We start from the raw sequence: 18,226 nt of genomic DNA on the forward strand, positions 1-18,226 counted from the left end.
CCTGTCTTAGGCCCAGGGAAATTGATAGCCAATGAATCCAGCTTGGCAGCTGGTGGGGGTGGAGGGGGGTAAAATGTACAGAAGTACTTAGCTTTTGACAAGAGCACCATTTTTCTGTGGTTCTGGAGGTGTGCGTAGGATGTGCGGCTGGCTGCCTCTCCCTGAGGAAACTGTGTCCAGATCACTATCTCCAGCCCTGTTGCAGTCGCTCCAGGGAATGGTGCCTAAGGTTCCCGGCGATTCAGTTCCGGCAACTCCTTTTTGCTTCTGATCTGTCTCTCCCTTTCCCTGCCGCTCAGTCCATTCTCTAACTTTGCTTTTAATGTTCAGGGCTCCTAGCTTGTCATTAATATAATTGTTTCACTTGTTTTTTGGGTCTTTTTTGCGAGAGGGACCACCAGAAGCATCTGACTACTCCTCCATCTTGGCCCGCCTCTCTTTACTATGATCCAAAATAAAAAGTCTTTAACCTGACTCCACTTCCTTGCCATTTACACTTTGCTTAATATCTTGTCCATTAGTATCTGTCCTACTATATCAGGAAACTAAATTTTTATTTTGTTTTTTTATTGTATGTTAGATGAAGATTTACAGAGCAAACTAGTTTCTTATTAAACAATGAATACACATATTGTTTTGTGACATTGGCTGCCAACCCCACAACATGTCAACACTCTCCCCTTCTCGAACTTGGTTTCCCTCTTACCAGATTTCTCATCCTCTCCTGCCTTCTCGTCCTTGCCCCTGGGATGGTGTGTCCATTTAAACTCCTTTTGTTTTATGGGCCTGCCTAATCTTTGACTGAAGGGTGAACTTCAACAGTGATGTCAGTGCTGAGCTATAATGGTGTCCAGGGGCCATACTCTTGGGGTTTCTCCAGTCTCTGTCAGATACTGAGTCTGGTCTTTTTTGTGTGTTTATTAGTTACAATTTTGTTCTACTTTTTTCTCCAGCTTTGTCAAGGACTCTCTACTGTTGATCCCCTCAGAGCACTTAGTGGTGGTAGCCTGGCACCATCTGGTTGTACTGCACTGACTCTGGTGGAGGCCATGGTAGTTTTGGTCCATTAGTCCTTTGGACTAATCTTGCCCTCCAGTCTTTAGTTTTCTTCATTCTGCCTTGCTCCCAAAGGAGTGAGACCAGTAGAGTATCTTAGATGGCTGCTCACAGTCTTTTCAGATCCTAGATACTACTCAGCAAAGTAAGAATGTAGGACATTTTCTTTATAAACTATGTTATGGCAATTGAACTAGATGTTCCCCGAGACCATGGTCTCCAGCCCCCAGCCCAGCAATCTGATCCCTTAGGGAATCTGTATGTGTCTATGTAGCTATCCATGACCTTGCCTTGAATAAGTTGTACTGGCTTCCCCAGTATTGTGTACTGTCTTACCCTTCACCAAAGTTACCATTAGGATACAAAAACTCTTAACAGTAGTTGTCATTGGGGAAGAGGACATTCTTTCCATTTAAACGGTTTTTTACTATTTCAGTTTTTGTTCCCCATACATGTATTGGAAACCTTGGTGGCGTAGTGGTTAAGTGCTACAGCTGCTAACCAAAGGGTCAGCAGTTAAAATCTGCCAGGCGCTCCTTGGAAACTCTATGGGGCAGTTCTACTCTGACCTGTAGGGTTGCTATGAGTCAGAATCGACTTGACAGCACTAGGTTTGGTTTTGGTTTTTTTTGGTACATGTATTACTTTTTAAACAAAATTTTAAATCTAATTTGAAAGTAATATATTTTGAAATTCAATAAACTTTTAAAAGATATGAAAATAAATGATTTTTTTCTAATAAATATCCCCTATAAATGAACATTGGGAAAAGGTAATTGGATCTTTTGAGCCACTAAATTTTGGCATGGTTTGTTATAGAGCATAAATCTATAATTAACTATAACCCTTCTAGCTACTGTTGTAATTATTTTCTTCCATTCAATGCCAAATATTTTATTTCCTACCAAATAGTCACTTATCTGACACATAATTAGATAAGTGTACTATGTGATAGGGACTGTGCTAAGCAATAATACATAGAATAGTAAGCAATAACAGACATAGGAACTGTCCTTAAGGAACAAAGAAAATGATAATAGCTAAAAATTATTGAGTGTTTTCTATGTACCATCTTCCATGTTAATCTTTTAGTATACGTTAGTTCATACACCCACTCTGTTATTGACCCCGTTTTACAGATGCAGAGGACATTAAGATATTTGCTTTAAGTCACAATAAGTGATGAAATTCAGATCTTAGTCCAGCGCTTGTGCTCTGGACCATTGTACTTTAGTTTAAGAACAGATATAAACAAACCTAGGAATTGAGTCCTAGCTCTGACAGTAACTTATGCATCAATGAAGAGAATGCAATTCTCCTTTCTTTATCTTTAAGGGTCTGTCTAGCTACACTTTTACTATGATCCAAAATAAAAAGTCTTTAAGCTGACTCCAGTTCCATGCCACTTACACTTTGCTTCATATCTTGTTCTAGAGCAAACTTGTTTTTTTTTTCTTTTTTAAATTTTTATTGTGCTTTAAGTGAAAGTTTATAAATCAACTTAGTCTCTCATACAAAAATTTATATACACCCTGCTATATAATCCTAGTTGCTCTCCCCTAATGAGACAGCACAGTCCTTCTCTGCACCCCATATTTCTGTGTCCTTTAGGCCAGCTTCTGTGCCCCTGTACCATATTATCTCCCCTCCAGACAGGAGCTGCCCACATAGTCTCATGTGTGTACTTGATCCAAGAAGCTCACTCCTCACCAGTATCATTTTCTAACCTATATATATATATATAAAAAAAAAAAACCTATAGTACATTAAAATCCCTGTCTTAAGAGTTGGCTTTGGGATTGGTTCCTGTCTTGGGCTAACAGAAGGTCTGGGGACCATGACTTCCGGGGTCCTTCTAGTCTCAGTCAGACCATTAAGTCTGGTCTTTTTATGAGAATCTGAGGTCTGCATCCCACTGCTCTCCTGCTCTCTCAGGGGTTTTCTTTTGTGTTCCCTGTCAGGGCAGTCATCGGTTGTAGCCAGGCACCCATCTAGTTGTTCTGGTCTCAGGCTGATGTAGTCTCTGGTTTATGTGGCCCTTTCTGTCTCCTGGGCTCATGATTACCTTGTGTCTTTGGTGTTCTTCATTCTCCTTTGCTTCAGGTGGGTTGAGACCAATTGATTCATCTTGGGTGGCCACTTGCTACCTTTTAAGACCCCAGACGCCACTCTCCAAAGTGGAATGCAGAATGTTTCTTAATAGATTTTATCATGCCACTTTACATAGATGTCCCCTGAAAACATGGTCCCCAAACTTCTGCCTCTGCTATGCTGGCATTCAGCATTTGGTTTATTCAGAAAGCTTCTCTGCTTTTGCTTTAGTGCAGTTGTGCTGACCTCACCTGTATTGTGTGTTGTCTTTCCCTTCACCTAAAGTCGTTCTTATCTACTATCTAATTAGTGACCACCCCTCTCCCTCCCTCTCTCCCCACCCTCATAGCCATCAAAGAATATTTTCTTCTCTGCTTAAAGTATTTCTTGATTTCTTATAATAGTGGTCTCATATAATATTTGTCCTTTTGCAATTCATTAATTTCACTCAGCATAATGCTTTCCAGATCCCTCCATGTTATGAAATGTTTCACAAATTCATCGTTGTTCTTTATGGGTGCATAGTATTCCATTGTGTGACTATACCATAATTTATTTATCCATTCATCAGTTGATGAGCACCTTGGTTACTTCCATCTTTTTGCTATAGTATACAGTGCTGCAGTGAACATGCGTGTGCATATATCTGTTCATGTAAAGGCTCTTATTTCTCTAGGATATATTCCAAGGAGTGGGATTGCTGGACTGTATGGTAGTTCTATTTCTAGCTTTTTAAGGAAGCGCCAAATCGATTTCCAAAGTTGTTGTACCATTTTACATTCCCACCAGCAGTGTGTAAGTGTTCAAGTCTCTCCACAACCTTTCCAATATTTGTTATTTTGTGTTTTTTGGATTGATGCCAGTCCTGTTGAAGTGAGATGGAATCTCATTGTAGTTATGATTTGCATTTCTCTAAAACACTGTTGGCGTAGTGGTTAAGTGCTACCGCTGCTAACCAAAGGGTCGGCAGTTCGAGTCCGCCAGGCTCTCCTTGGAAACTCTATAGGGGAGTTGTACTCTGTCCTATAGGGTCGCTATGAGTCGGAATCGACTCGACGGCACTGGGTAATGGCTAATGATCGGGAGAGTTTCCTCTTGTGTCTGTTAGCTACCTGAATGTCTTCTTTAGTGAAGTGTCTGTTCATATATTTTGCCCATTTTTTAATTGGGTTATTTGTCTTCCTGTAGTTGAGTTTTTGCAGTATCATGTAGATTTTAGAGATCAGACGCTGATCAGAAATGTCATAGCTAAAAACTTTTTCCCAATCTGTAGGTAATCTTTTTACTTTTTTGGTGAAGTCTGTGGATGAGCATAGGTGTTTGACTTTTGGGAGCTCTGAGTTATCTAGTTTCTCTTCTGCATTGTTAGTAAAGTTTCGTATACTGTTCATACCATGTATTAGGGCACCTAGCATTGTCCCCATTTTTTCTTCCATGATCTTTATCATTTTAGATTTTATATTTAGGTCTTTCATCAATTTAGAGTTACTTTTTGTGCATGGTGTGAGCTATGGTTCTTGTTTCATTTTTTTTATAGATAGATATCCAGTTATGCCAGCACCAGTTCTTAAAGAGGCTGTTTTTTCTAAATTTGGCTGACTTTGTGCCTTTGTCAAATATCAGCTGCTTATATGTGTATGGATTTATGTCCGGATTCTCAATTCTCTTCCATTGGTCTATGTATCTGTTGTTGTACCAGTACCAGACTGTTCTGACTACTGTTGCAGTATAATAGGTCCTAAAAGCAGGTAGTGTGAGGCCTCCCATTTTGTTCTTCTTTTTCGGTAATGCTTTATTTATCTGGGGCCTCTTTCCCCTCCTTATGAAGTTGGTGATTTGCTTCTCCATCTCATTTAAAAATGCCGTTGGAATTTGGAACTTTTCCAGCCTGTTTTAGGGAATAAACCAATACCAAAGAAGATGCAGGCAAACTGACATTACGAATATAAAACACTAGCTCTAACACTCACACTTTATTTTCTAAGCCTAAAAAATGTCCCTATACTGGAGTTGCATTCTTGGTCATCCAGGTAAATAGAGTCAGTGACTAAAGTTTTATAAGACTGAAAAAAAAGCAAACATACCTTTCAAAATTACAAGAAGGCTTCAACAAGTTTTATTGATCTTAACAGAAAATAGCATTTGTTTCATAATAATTAAACTTTGAGAAACACGATGAAATGGATGAAATAAATGATACGTACTTTTAAAGGTGGCAAAAGTTGTAAAATGGTAGATACTTATTCATAGGCCCAAAGGAGGTGGGGGAGAAGAGAAAAGAAGGAAAGACAAAGAAGCAGGGACTTATTTTTTGCAAACCTCCTCAGCATCTTCTGAGTACCTCAGTGCTAGATGGATAAGACGAGGATTTAAGGGTAATCTGAGCAGATTAGTGAAAACAGAATGTACAGTCTCTGGAAGGATGGCCTGAGGCTAAAACAAACAGCTCTTCTTGAGGTTCTTTTCCAAACACAAAATTGTGTTCTTTCAATAACCCTGCAAGAAACCAATGTGTAAAATGTTCCAATGCTGTCTATGTTGCAATGAGTTTTTACTAAATTAGTAGCAACAGGCTTCTGGCCTTGAGGACATTACTGGTAACAGACTTGCCCTCCTGCTATAAACAACTAGAAAACTGGACAAGATCTATTAAACACCAGCTTTTGGATGTTGGACAAAAGAATAGCACATTATGGGAATTGCCCAAGAGGAGAAGCCCTGGAAGTGGTAAGAGCTTGGCTGCTAACCAAAAGGTTGGCGGTTCGAATCCACCAGCCACTCCTTAGAAACCCTATGGGGCAGTTTTATTCTCTCCTACAGGGTCACTATGAGTCAGAATCAACTTGACAACAATGGGTTTAGTTTTTGCGAGAGCGCTGTCCTGGGCCCCTTGTCTTGTGCTGCAGCGTCCCCATCTCACATCGCTCTCGGACAGGGACCCATTCTCTACAAGGTTTCCAGGAGGCAAATGACTCAAGACTTGGAGAGATGTGACATTTCCCAGGAAGCCTTTAGTTCAAGAGACAGGAACCAAGATCAGGACATCCATGAGTGAGGACTGGGAAGATGAACACCCCAGAATATAGGGCTCACCCAGAGACCAACTAGCACCTGCTCTCAAACCTAGAAAGCCCAAGGCAGTGCTGTCAGGCTGAGCATCCCCTCACTTATCTTTTAGAATTCTCAGAGACATGAGAGCCTGGGCCTAAGAAGGGCACCTCAAGTCAGTAGATGGCAGGAGTCTCAGTCTCTGATAGATATCAAGCTGATGATCCTGAATGAGGATGATGGAAGGACCCAGGCAGAAAAGTGGTGTCCTATAGAGACTCATCTCTGCTGTCACTCCTTCGAGGTTCTGAAGAGCTGTGGACAGATATGCGTCAACATGATTTGAAAGCATGGTGCCAGGAAGGTGTGGACCTTGATCAGAGAGGATCTTCAGGTAAATAGAGGGTAGATTCTTGGAACTGATCGGGTATCAAGGAGAGGATCCTAACTGAGGAATGAGGGAACCATTGACCCCAGGATAGAGAAGGCCCCACAAAGTCCCTTCCCCTACTGTTGAGTTGAGATACAAAGCTCAGAGAAGTCAGACTAAGCAGTACCCTCATTTCCTTCCCAGAAATGGCTATGCAGAGATTGTGTCAGGTCCTTGGGACATTGCAGTTGGCCCTAGTTCTGCAGAGGGAGGACACCTAGGCCCTAGTAGGAGGCAGGAGAAAGTTCCTTCCTGTTAAGAAGGGATCCACAAAACAAAGGGCTCCTCACAGAGTCCCACTCCTGTTCACAGCTCTCTGAGGTCCGGCAAAGCTGTCAGTCTGAAGCGCCCCTTTATTTTCTCCTGTAGGTTTTCTGTGTGGCAAGGGCTTTGGTCTTATGGCGGATGGAAGGGAGAGCACTCCTGGTTCTTGAGCAGGTATAGACCTAGGACCTAACAGGAGTCAAAGTGAAGACCCTGTGTGTTTCGAGGGGACCCTCAACAACAGGAAGACCCCTACGGAGCTTAGCCCCTTTTTTGATCCTGGAGAGCACCAGGCAGAGTTATCACCCTGAAGTGCCCCTTCATTTCAACACTCATGGTATCAGGAGGGAGGGCCTAGGTCCAAAGGGGCAGCCCCCATTGTACAAAGGGCAGAGTCTTGTGCCTATCTGGGGCAAGGTGTGGACCCTGAGTGCTGAAGGGGCGAGCTACCCCCAAAACAGGGTTTTCTCAGAGTGCTGACCCAGCCAGCACGCCTATGAGGCCCCAGGCAGGGGTAGTGTGAGGCACGCCCTTACTGCCCCCTCTAGGGTCTCTGCGAGGTGAGGGTCTTGTTCTGAGCCGGTGACTCAGGTCTGTACAGGCAGAATCTTCAGACTCTGATAGGTATCAAAGTGAGGACCCTGAATGAGCACAAAGGGACCACCCAATTCCACACAGTGGGGTTTCAGGTGTCCCGCCCTTGCTGTCGGCCCTCGGAAGCCCCCCGCCAACAGCCTTGGCCCTTAGATGGCCCCCTCCAGCCTTGGCCGGATGTGAGGTTTCCTGACGTCCTGTCTTCTGTGACGTCCTGTCTTCCGCACAGGAAGTGCCAGAAAGTTGCCGCCCCTGATCTGAGGGGCGCGGCTGATCAGCAGGGGCGGGGGGGGAGTCTCAGGACTGGTCTGGAGTCCAGGTGAGGACCCTGAATGTGAGCTAAGTGGATCAACTAACCTAGAACAGAGGAGGTGCCATCAAGTCTCGCCCCCAACCGCCAGCGTCAAGGCCACCAGGACGACTTCGGCCTGGAGAGTCTTGGGGACGAGCGGGACCTGATTCAAGGAAGCACCCCAGTTCTCAAGAGGGAGAAGACCTAGATCCTAACTGGAGGTGAGGAGAGGACCCTTAGAGCTAATGAGCATGCCTTCCCTCAAATGAGGGGCTGTCCACAACCCACCCGTGCTCTCAGCTCTGGGAGCCCCAGGCAGGGGGTAGACAGATGTGCAGGACCCCGACTTCCATCTAGGGAGGTGAGGGCCGTAGTCCGAGCCATCGATCCTACCCCTGTTTTCGGGTGGACTCAAGTTAGTGGAGGGAGGAATCCCAAGTCCTACCCGGGAAAAAGGTCAGAAGTCTGTGTGAGGAATGATGGGGTCACCAATTGAGAACTCTGGGGTCAGGAACCCCTGCCGACCGGGCCAGACCTAGGATTCCCAAAACAGCCTGCAAAGGATGTGGCTCACTCTGATTTTCAACTCTGAGGTCTCAGGAAGGTGTGGTCTTTGGTGTGAGGGATGTGGCCTCATGACAGCAGAGGGTGGGGTTCCAGGAATGGTGCAGAGTGAAGGGAAGATGTGATTGAGGTACTGGGACCACTCAACCCAAAGTGGGGAGGATTGCAGTGGGCTCTGCTAATGCCAGTAGCCCTGGAAGCCCAGGAAAATCTGGCAAGCTCAGGGGACTGTGGACTTCTGCCTGGAGTATCTGAGAGAGATTAGCGGGTTCCTTTTTTTAAGGCCCAATTCAGGAGATAGAGGAATCCCAGAATCTGGTGGGAGTTAAGGTAAAAATCCTTCAGAAGGCAGTAGGGAATTAACCCCTGTTCTCCCCTCCCCCAAGAAGAAAGGAGGATGCAGAAAAAGCTCCCACTGCTATTGGCCCAGGGGAGCCACAGTCAGAGGTGTGAGACTGATTTGCCCCCTGGATTTTTCTTAAGGTCAGATGGTCTCAGGGACATGAAGTCCTTGGACTAATGGAGAGGCTTATTCAGCAGAGGCAGGAGACTTGGTCCCTACTAGGAATCAAGGTGAGGATACATAGTTATGATGAGGTGACTACTCCCAGAAATAAGGGGGAACCATAGAGCCCCAGCACTGCTTTCAGACCTGGAGGACCTGAGTATGGTGACGTAGTGGGTTGCACTAACCAACTCCCAGGGCATCTCACGGAGGTGAGGGACCTGGTGAAAAGGCGCCGCCATGGTGAGGACCCTGGTGGAGGACTGAGGCCTCTAAGGAACCCCAGATAGAACGGGCCCCACTGTGCTGTCATCACTGAGACACCCTGCCAGGAGTGCTGGCTGAGCTGCTCCTTAAGTTTCTGCGTGTTAGTCCCAGAGGGATTTCAGGTGTCAGTTTAGAGTAGCGTAGGGGAAGTGCCCTGGCCCTGCCAGCAGGTGAAATGATGGCCCTAAGAGTGAACTTAGAAGAACCCCAAATATCCCAGTACAGAGTCCCCAGTGTCAGCCCCTGCTGTCACTCCTATAAGCCCCAAGCAGGGCTTGCAATCTACAACCTAATCCTTCCTCTAATTTCCTCTATAGGGTCCTGACCAGGACAGTAGGAGCCTTGAGGGATCTTAAAGCAATGTCCTCAAGAATCCGGCAGAGGCAGTGGTTGTGAAAGCCAAGGTGGCATCTGTCTACTGCCGGGGTGCACACCCTCTCAGCCTCCCTCCTCCACCGTGCCCTCATCACCTGCCCTCCTTCCACACTCCTGCCTGCTGTCCTTGAGCAGAATCATCATGCCTCGCGGTCAGAAGAGTAAGCACCGTGCCCGTGAGAAACGTCGCCAGGTTCGAAGTGATACCCACAGTGTCAAGGGTGCTCAGGCCACTGCAGCAGAGGAGGAAGGGTCCCCTTCCTCTTCCTCTCCTCCTTCTAGGGATTCTCCAGAGAGCTCCCCTGCTGCTGCTGGCATTCCCCAGGAGCCTCTGAGAGTCCAGCCCATCACCACTGCTGCTGTCCGTGCTGCTTCGGGCACAGGAGCTTCTGGAGGGGCCAAGGGCCAATACGAGGGAAGGTCAAGTCCCTCTGAGGCCCCAGCCCCCAGTGAGAGGTCTCAAAGAGACCCTGTAACCAGGAGGGTGAGCACGTTGTTGCATTTCCTGCTGCACAAGTATGAAATGAGAGAGCCCATTACGAAGGCAGAAATAATGAAGATCGTCAACAAAAGGTACAAGGAGCACTTCCCTGACATCCTGAGGAGAGCCTCTGAGCACATGGAGCTGGTCTTTGGTCTTGACCTGAAGGAAGTCGACACCACAGGTCAATCCTATACCATTGTCAGCAAATTGGAGATCACCAAGGAAGAGAATCTGAGTGGTGACAGGGGCTTTCCCAAGACCGGGCTCCTGATGCCTCTCCTGGGCATCATCATCTTGAATGGCAACCGGGCCACTGAGGACGAGATCTGGAAATTCCTGAGTTTCCTGGGGATCTACGATGGGAAGAGGCTTTTCTTCTTTGGGGAGCTCAGGAAGCTCATCACCAAAGATTTGGTGCAGGAAGAGTACCTGGAGTACCGGCAGGTGCCCAACAGTGATCCTCCATGCTACGAATTCCTGTGGGGCCCCAGAGCCCACGCTGAAGCCAGCAAGACAAAAGTTGTAGAGTTTTTGGTCAAGATCAATGATACCGACCCTCATGCTTTCCAAAACCTGTATGAAGAAACCTGGGTAGATGAGGCAAAGAGAGCAGCAGCCGGAGAATGAGCCGGGGCTGGTCCTAATGCCAGGGCCAGGGCCCGTTGCCGGGCAAAGTCCACCAGGTCCTCCCACCCCTAGTGAAGTCTGAGGCAGCTTCTTCATTTAGTGTTCCAAGAGAGCTGTCAGCCTTCTAAATTGTGGAGGAGATTTTGGGCTGGAGGGAACACATATATCTCTTCTCTTCGTTCTTCATCTACATAGATAACATTCAGTTTTTTTTTTGGTTGGGGGTTACTTTGAAAATTCTGTTCCTTATAGTAGAAGGTTTATTTAGATTCATAATCTAAGCTTATGAATAACATGGATCACTTGTTGATTGCTGTTTTCGTGTATTAGTGTAACAGTTTTGGTGTTTTAAAAAACAAATAGAACACCCTGGAATCGCTTTTGTGGTCCAGAATAAAATAACATGCATTAGAACAGAGATTTTCTTCTAAATGTGAATGATTCCCATAGTAGAACAGTTGGGCTCAATAAATAAAGAAAAAAGTTTTACTATTTCCTGTCAAATGTTGTAATGCTTCTTTTTTGTAAAATTAAAAGATATATGCCTGAACTTGCTCACCTTATTCCAGAATATAGAAACTAAACTGTGTGCATTAGGAGTTTTGTTCACTGTCTGATTTACACCCCAAATGTTAACCGAGCATCTGGTGTGTGGTGGGCGTTAAGCTACTACTGGAAGTGCTTAAAAAAAAAAAAAAAGGAGAAAAACTCCATTCTTCTGGCCTTAGAATTTTAGAGTTTAGGAGGAGCCATCAGATAAGGAAGACAGTGGGATACTCTCTAAGACCTAGATAACTAGTAAAAAGGAGTGACAATGGGGGAGGCTGGAGATGAGAGCAGTGTCCCCTGAGGCAGGAGTGAGTTTGGGGAAGTTCACATGCCTGAGTGGGGGGTCATTTTAAGTTAGGCCGCATGGGGGGCTCGATGAGGCTGTGGGAGGGATGTGCAGGGCCAGACACACTCCCATGATGTATCTCAGCCTCAAGAGGCTGAGCCAAAAATGGAAGCCCGCTCTTTACAGTTACTCTGGGATTCTGGAGAAACCAGACAGAAATCCCCACCTGGGGCAGGACTGGAAGGTGCCGTGTGCTCTTGTCCAGGTGCATTTGAACACATGGTCTGACTGGGTGTGTTATGCTTGTGATTTCCAGGAAGATTCTGAGATAGGGAAACACTCCCTTGAGGTGAGGTGTCAGGAAGCCACTGTTAGTAGCCTTTTGCGTTGGGCTGGGGGAGCCAGAGCCCACTCCATTGAAGGGACTTTAGAATTAGGTTATCTCGATTATCCTTTGGCAAACTCCAAGCGAATACTAACCTTTTGGCTGTGGTGATGTGAATGAAAATTGGGGGACTTAGATGAAAGTGCAGCTGGGAGGGTGAATTGTTGGTCCTTGCCACTAATTCTAGGAGCTTTGCATTGCATTAAGTGGGGCTGTTTACCTCACAATCATATTAAATAGCATAATCCCCATTGTGCCCACTCCCCCAAAATAGTTGTTATAAAACCTAACCCCCTTCCTATGGTTATAATCCCATTTGGGAATTACGTCAAAGGTACAGTATTAGTGTACGGTGTGTTATAAATCAACCCTCCAGTGGCTCCACTGGAGAAAGATGTGGCAGTCTTCCTCCACAAAGGTTACAGCCTTGGAATCCTGTGGGGCGGTTCTACTGTGTCCTATAGGGTTGCTATGAGTCAGAATCGAACCAATGACACCGGAGTTTGTGTTTTTGGTCTTCTTGGATTTCTTTGGTGGGGTGTCTTAAGTTAACCTCAACTGAGATCTAAAAGAGTAGATTGAGCAAGCAAGTAAGCACAGATGAGGGAAGATTGGGACCACGCCGCATGAGATCTCGAAGGAACCAAGAAACAGAAAAAAGTCGAACACCTTCCCCAAGATCCAAAAGACAGAAAGCCTTCCCCTAGAGCTGAACCCTGAATTCAGACTTCTAACTCTGAGAAAATGAATTTCTGTGTGTTCAAGCTATCCACTTGTATTTCTGTTATAACAGCACTACATAACTATGACATTCCCTAATAGGTAGCAAAAAGCTTTGCCCTTGAATATTACCTTTAAGGTTGCCAGTGTGAATCCACCCAGTGGCACTGCTGAAGAAAGGCCTGGCAGTCTCTATCTGTAAGGATTGTAGCCAAGAAGACTCTATGGGGCAGTTCTCTTCTGTAACACGTGGGGTCACACTGAGTTGGAATCAACTTGACAGCAACTGGTTAATGCTGTCGGCCTTCGGAGGCCCCCCAGGTAGCCTTGGCACTTAGAGGGCCCCCCACAGCCTTGGCCAGATGTGCCCTGTCCTGATTTCCATCTTGGAAGTGAAGTGTAAGCAAGGTGCAGCTTCTGACGTGGGGGGCTGTGATCTCTCATCATCAGTGGAGGGTGGAACCCCAGGACTGCTCAGGAATCAGGGTGAGGAACCTGAATGTGGACTAAGGTTACCATTAACCCCAGAACAGTGGATTCCCATGATCCCCGCCCCTAACATTCGCCCTCGCAGGCCCCACCAATATTCTTGGCCCTCGGAGGTCCATCTATATCCTTGGCTGGATATGACACGCCCTGGCTTCCATCTAGTAAGTGCCGGGAAGGTATGGCTTTTGGTCTGAGGGGCTGCGGTCTTTCATCATCAGAGGAGCATGGTCTTTCATCATCAGAGGAGCATGGAGTCTCAAGACTAGTCAGGAGTCCAGGTAAGGACCCTGAATGTAGACTAAGAGGACCACCTAACCCAGACCAGAGGAGGTCCCACAAAATCCCACCCCTACCGCTGGCCTCAAAGGCACCAGACCGACTTTGCCCAGAAGGTCTCCTTACCGGAAGACCTTGGTTCAAGGAAGCACCCCAGTTCTGAAGAGGGAGGATGCCTGGACTCTAATTACAAGCCAGGCGAGGGCCTTAGTGCTAATGAGGGGGCTCCCGCCAAAGGAGACACCGGCAACAGCCCAACCTTGCTCTTAGCTCTGGAAGCCTGCAGGCAGAGGTAGCCAGATGTGTAGCACCCTGACTCCCGTCTAGGGAGGTGAGGGCCTTGGTTTGAGCCATATCCCACTCCTGCTTTCAGATGGACTCAAGTTAGTAGAGGGAGAACTACCAAGTCCTACCTGGAAGCAAGGTCAGGGTAGGGGAAGTGCCCTGGCCCTGCCAGCAGGTGAAATGATGGCCCTAAGAGAGAACTTAGGAAAACCCCAAATAACTCAGTACAGAGTCCTTAGTGCCAGGCCCTGCTGTCACCCCAGTAAGCCCCATGCAGCGCTGGCAATCTACAACCTAATCCTTCCCCTACTTTCCTCTATAGGGTCCAGACCAGGACAACAGGAGACTTGTGGGGTTCTAGAGCAGTGCCCTCCAAGAATCCTGCAAAGGTGGCGTTTGTTAAAGCCAAGGAGGCATCTCTCTGCTGCAGGGGTGCACGCCCTCTCAGCCTCCCTCCTCCACCGTGCCCTCATCACCTACCCTCCTTCCACACTCCTGCCTGCTCTCCTTGAGCAGAGTCATCATGCCTCGGGGAAAGAAGAGGAAGCTCTGTGCCCACAAGAAACGTCGCCAGGCCCAAGGTGAAACCCACGGTGTCAAGGGTGCTCAGGCCACTGCAGCAGAGGAGGAAGAGTCCCCCTCCTCTTCCTCTCCTCCTTTTGGGGGACTCACCAAAGCTCCCCTGCTGCTCTCAGTCCCCAGGGGGCTCCGAGACCCCCACCCACCACCACTGCTGCTGCAGGTGCTTCAGGCAGAAGAGCTCCTAGAGGGGCCAAGGGCCAAGGTGAGGGAGGTCCACGTTCCTCTTCTGCCCTAGCCCCCAATGAGAGGTCACGTAGAGACCCTCTAACCAGGAGGGTGACCATGTTGTCACAATTCCTGCTGTCCAAGTATGAAAAGCAGGAGCGCATTATGAAGGGAAAAATGATGAAGATCATTAACAAAAGGTACAAGGAGCAGTTCCCCGAGATCCTGAGGGGATCCTCTGAGCACATAGAGATGGTCTTTGGCCTTGACGTGAAGGAAGTCGATTCCAAAGGTCAATCCTATTCCCTTGTCAGCAAATTGGAGATCACCGAGGAAGAGAATCTGAATGGTGGCAGGGGGTTTCCCAAGAAGGGGCTCCTGATGCCTCTCCTGGCCATGATCTCCATGAATGGCAACCGTGCCACCAAGGAGGAGATGTGGGAATTCCTGAATATGGTGGGGATGTACGATGGCAAGACGCACTTCATCTTTGGGGAGCCCCGGAAGCTCATCACCAAAGATTCGGTGCAGGCAAAGTACCTGGAGTACCGGCAGGTGCCAAACAGTGATCCACCATGCTACCAATTCCTGTGGGGTCCCAGAGCCCAACCCAAAGCCAGCAAGACAAAAGTCCTAGAGTTTTTGGCCAAGGGCAACAACACATGTTCCAGTGCCTTCCAACCCCTGTATGAAGAAACTTGTAGAGATGAGGAAAAGAGAGCCACAGGCAGAGAATGTGCCAGGGCTGGTCCTAATGCCAGTGCCAGGGCTAGTGTCAGGGTGAGTCCAGCCGGTCATCCCATCCCTAGTGACATCTGAAGCAGATTCTTCACTTTGTTGTTGAGAATGGCTGTTAACCTTTTAAGTAGTGGAGGCAACACGGGGCTGGAGGGAGCACAAGTATGTCTTGTTGTGTTTCTGTTACACTTGAGTAACTTGTAGATTTAGCTTTTTTTTTTTTTGTATTTTTCAAAAGTTTTTCCTTTTAATTGAAGGTTTATTAAGATTCAGAATCTCAGTTCACTGTCATGCATTTATTGCTGTTTTATTACTTGATTTACGTGTAAGAGTTTTGTATTGTGTAAAACAAATTGAAAATCCTTGAATCTGTTTTTCTGAATCTAGAACTAGTTAACGTGGTATCAGAATAGTGATGTTCTTTGAAATATTAAAGACATCCACAATAGTTGGGTCACAAGATTGAGTTGTATAAACATAAACGTTGGGCAATCTTTGGTATCCTTTATTCCATTTAGTAAAAGTAAAACATATGTGTGCCTGGATTTGTTTAGTATATTCAAAGCTGTTGTAGAAAATAAATCGTGATGATTTGACCTCTTGTTCCCTGGCTCTTATTTTTCCCAAAGAGTAATTGAGCGTCTGCTCTTTGGAAGGCTTCATGCTAGTACTGGGGCCCTTTAGGCAAAGGTATCGAAGCCTGCATATATAGATTTTAGAGTTTAACAGCAGCTATGATATAAGGGGGAGTTTGAGATACACTCCAGGACCTCAGGCCTAGTAGAAAAGGAGTGAGCACTTCAGGGTTCCCTCTAGTGTAAATGCCCTGAGGGAGGCCAGTTTGGAGCCTTGGGAAACTTTGATCCCTCAGTGGGGGTGGGGAGAATTTTAAGTTAGGAAGCATAGGGTAGGGAAGGGTAGGGGGTGAGAAGAGCAGGTAGGGGTGAGGTGGTGGGGAGGGAGTCCAGATAAGCCTGTGTGAGGGGTGAGCAGGGTAAGACCCTCCCATGATGTGTCTGAGCCTGGCTAGGCTGAGCCTGGAATGCAAACGAGGTCTTCACAGTGACTCTGGGATTGTGGACAAACCAGAGAGGAATCCCCTCCTGGGGCAGAATTGGAAGGTGCTCTGTCTCCTTGTCCCAGTGCACTTGAACATGTGCTCTGACTGGTTGTGTTCTGCACAGCATGTCCAAAGTGTTCCTGAGAAATAGGGAGCTACTCCTTTGTGTCAGGAAGCCACTGTTAGAAGCCTTTTGCGTTGAGCTGCGGGAGCCAGAGCCCATGCCATTGAAAGGACTTCAGAATTACGTTACCTTGAGTGTCATTTGGCAAACTCCAAGCGAAGACTAGAATTTTGGCAGTGGTTATGTGAATGAAAATTTGGGTGACTTGGATGTATGTACAGCTAGGAGGGTGAGTTGTTGTTTCTTCACAACAATCCTAGTTGTGTGTTGCATTAAACTGAGGCAGTCTGCTCCACACCCACGTTAAATACCATACTGCCTATTCACTCGACGGCACTGGGTTGGTGGCCTAATATGGATAGAATTGCTCCCCCCATCCCCAAATAGTTGTTGTAATTCCTAACCCTATTCCTGTGGCTATAATCCCATTTGGGAGTTGGTTTTCTTTGTTATGTTAAAGGCACAGTATTAGTGTAGGGAGTGTCTTAAGTCAACCCACCAGTGACTCCACTGGAAAAAGATGTGGCCCTCTTCCTCCATAAAGATTACAGCCTTGGAAATCCTATGTGGCAGTTCTGCTTCATCCTATAGGGTCACTATGACTTGGAATCAAATCAGTGGCAGTGGGTTTAGCGTTTTTGTGGGGCTTTTTTCTTTGGGGAGGAGGGGGTTCTTAAGTCAATCTCTATGGAGATATAAAAGAACAGATGGAGCAAGCAGCGAAGCAAGTAAGCACAGACAGGGGAAGATTGGTACCATGCCACATGACATCTCCAGGAACCAAGAAACAGAAGCTGAAAAAAGACAGGAACCTTCCCCCAGAGCCAACAGAGAGAGAAAGACTTCCCCTACAGCAGGTGCCCTGGAATCGGACTTGAAGCCTCCTAAAGAGTGAGAAAGTAAATTTGTTTGTTAAAACCACCCACTAGTGGTATTTCTCTCATAGCAGCACTAGATAAAGTAGACACTACCTAATGGGTGACAAACATGTTTGTCCTGATTCCTAACCTGAAGGTTGGAGGTGCGAACCCACCCAGTGGCACCTCGGAAGAAAGGCCAGGCAATATGTTTCTGCAAAAATTTCCACCAAGAGAACCCTATGTGTGCAGTTCTACTCTGTAACACGTGGAGTCGCATTAAGCCGAAATCAACTCAACAGCAATGACTTAAAATAAAATATAACTTAGTTTTTCTTTCTAAGCAAGTATCTTGTCTGATTTGTTTTTGATTTTCTTTTTCTCCTAGAGCACTGCATATATTTCCTGGAGAAAACAAAACAAAAAATTCTCAGAGAGGAGGGTGGTATTGTGTGGTGTCAAAATAATCATTGTAATAGTTGCAAGCGTTTTAAGACCCAATATTTTTCAGGTACTTTGCCAGGTGCTTTACATGCATTTCACAGAATGCACCAGCCCTAGAAGACAGGGCTTATCAAACCCACTTCACAGACGAAGAACCTGGGGCTCTGAGAGTTTGGTAACGTGTACGAGTCCACAACTCTAGTACATGACCAAGCTGGACTAGACCGCTGGTTTGAATTTGTCTGGAGCCCACACTGTTCCACTCCAGCAATACAAAGATCGACTTGGTATCTCTAAACTCACTTTTCTTCTCACTACTCCAAAATGTATCTCAAGCAAGAAAAACAATAACCTTGTGCCCAAAGCATTTGGGTTGGACTACACAGCCAGAGCTGTAAGAATAAATGAGAGGTAACGATAAAGAGAAAGCCCCGGTGGAGCAGTGGTTAAGCACTCAGCCACTAACCAAAAGGCTGGCAGTTCAAATCCATCCAGCGGCTCCACAGGAGAAGGACCGGGTGATCTGCTGTCATAAAGATTAGAGCCCATGGGGCAGTTCTCCTCTGTCACAGGGGTCACTATGAGTAGAAATTGACTGGACAGCACCTAACAAGAACAACATTCATAAGGAAAAGAAAGATAATATTTGGCGACAGCTATTTTTACATA

The 18,226-nt window shown here is 46.4% G+C and overlaps 3 protein-coding genes across 3 annotated transcripts in view; all 3 read left to right on the forward strand.

Moving 5' to 3' along the window:
- LOC126068813 (melanoma-associated antigen B3-like) overlaps positions 1-7,983 on the forward strand; it is a 46,918-nt gene extending 38,935 nt beyond the window's left edge. Inside the window, exons 4-5 of the mRNA XM_049871511.1 lie at positions 7,713-7,802; positions 7,845-7,983. Coding sequence (XP_049727468.1) covers positions 7,713-7,802; positions 7,845-7,983 — 229 coding nt within the window. The remainder of the gene's footprint in view (positions 1-7,712; positions 7,803-7,844) is intronic.
- Positions 7,984-9,628: 1,645 nt separating this feature from the next.
- LOC126068814 (melanoma-associated antigen B4-like) lies at positions 9,629-10,597 on the forward strand. The gene has a single exon (XM_049871512.1). It carries the CDS (start codon positions 9,629-9,631, stop codon positions 10,595-10,597), a length of 969 nt encoding a protein of 322 aa, XP_049727469.1.
- Positions 10,598-14,110: 3,513 nt separating this feature from the next.
- On the forward strand, positions 14,111-15,153 carry LOC126068815 (melanoma-associated antigen B1-like). Its single transcript, XM_049871513.1, has 2 exons — positions 14,111-14,371; positions 14,479-15,153. Exons 1-2 carry the CDS (start codon positions 14,111-14,113, stop codon positions 15,151-15,153), a joined length of 936 nt encoding a protein of 311 aa, XP_049727470.1.
- The last annotated feature ends 3,073 nt before the right edge of the window (positions 15,154-18,226 follow it).

Source organism: Elephas maximus, chromosome X (assembly GCF_024166365.1).
Source record: "Elephas maximus indicus isolate mEleMax1 chromosome X, mEleMax1 primary haplotype, whole genome shotgun sequence".
Classification (NCBI taxonomy): Eukaryota; Metazoa; Chordata; class Mammalia; order Proboscidea; family Elephantidae; genus Elephas; species Elephas maximus.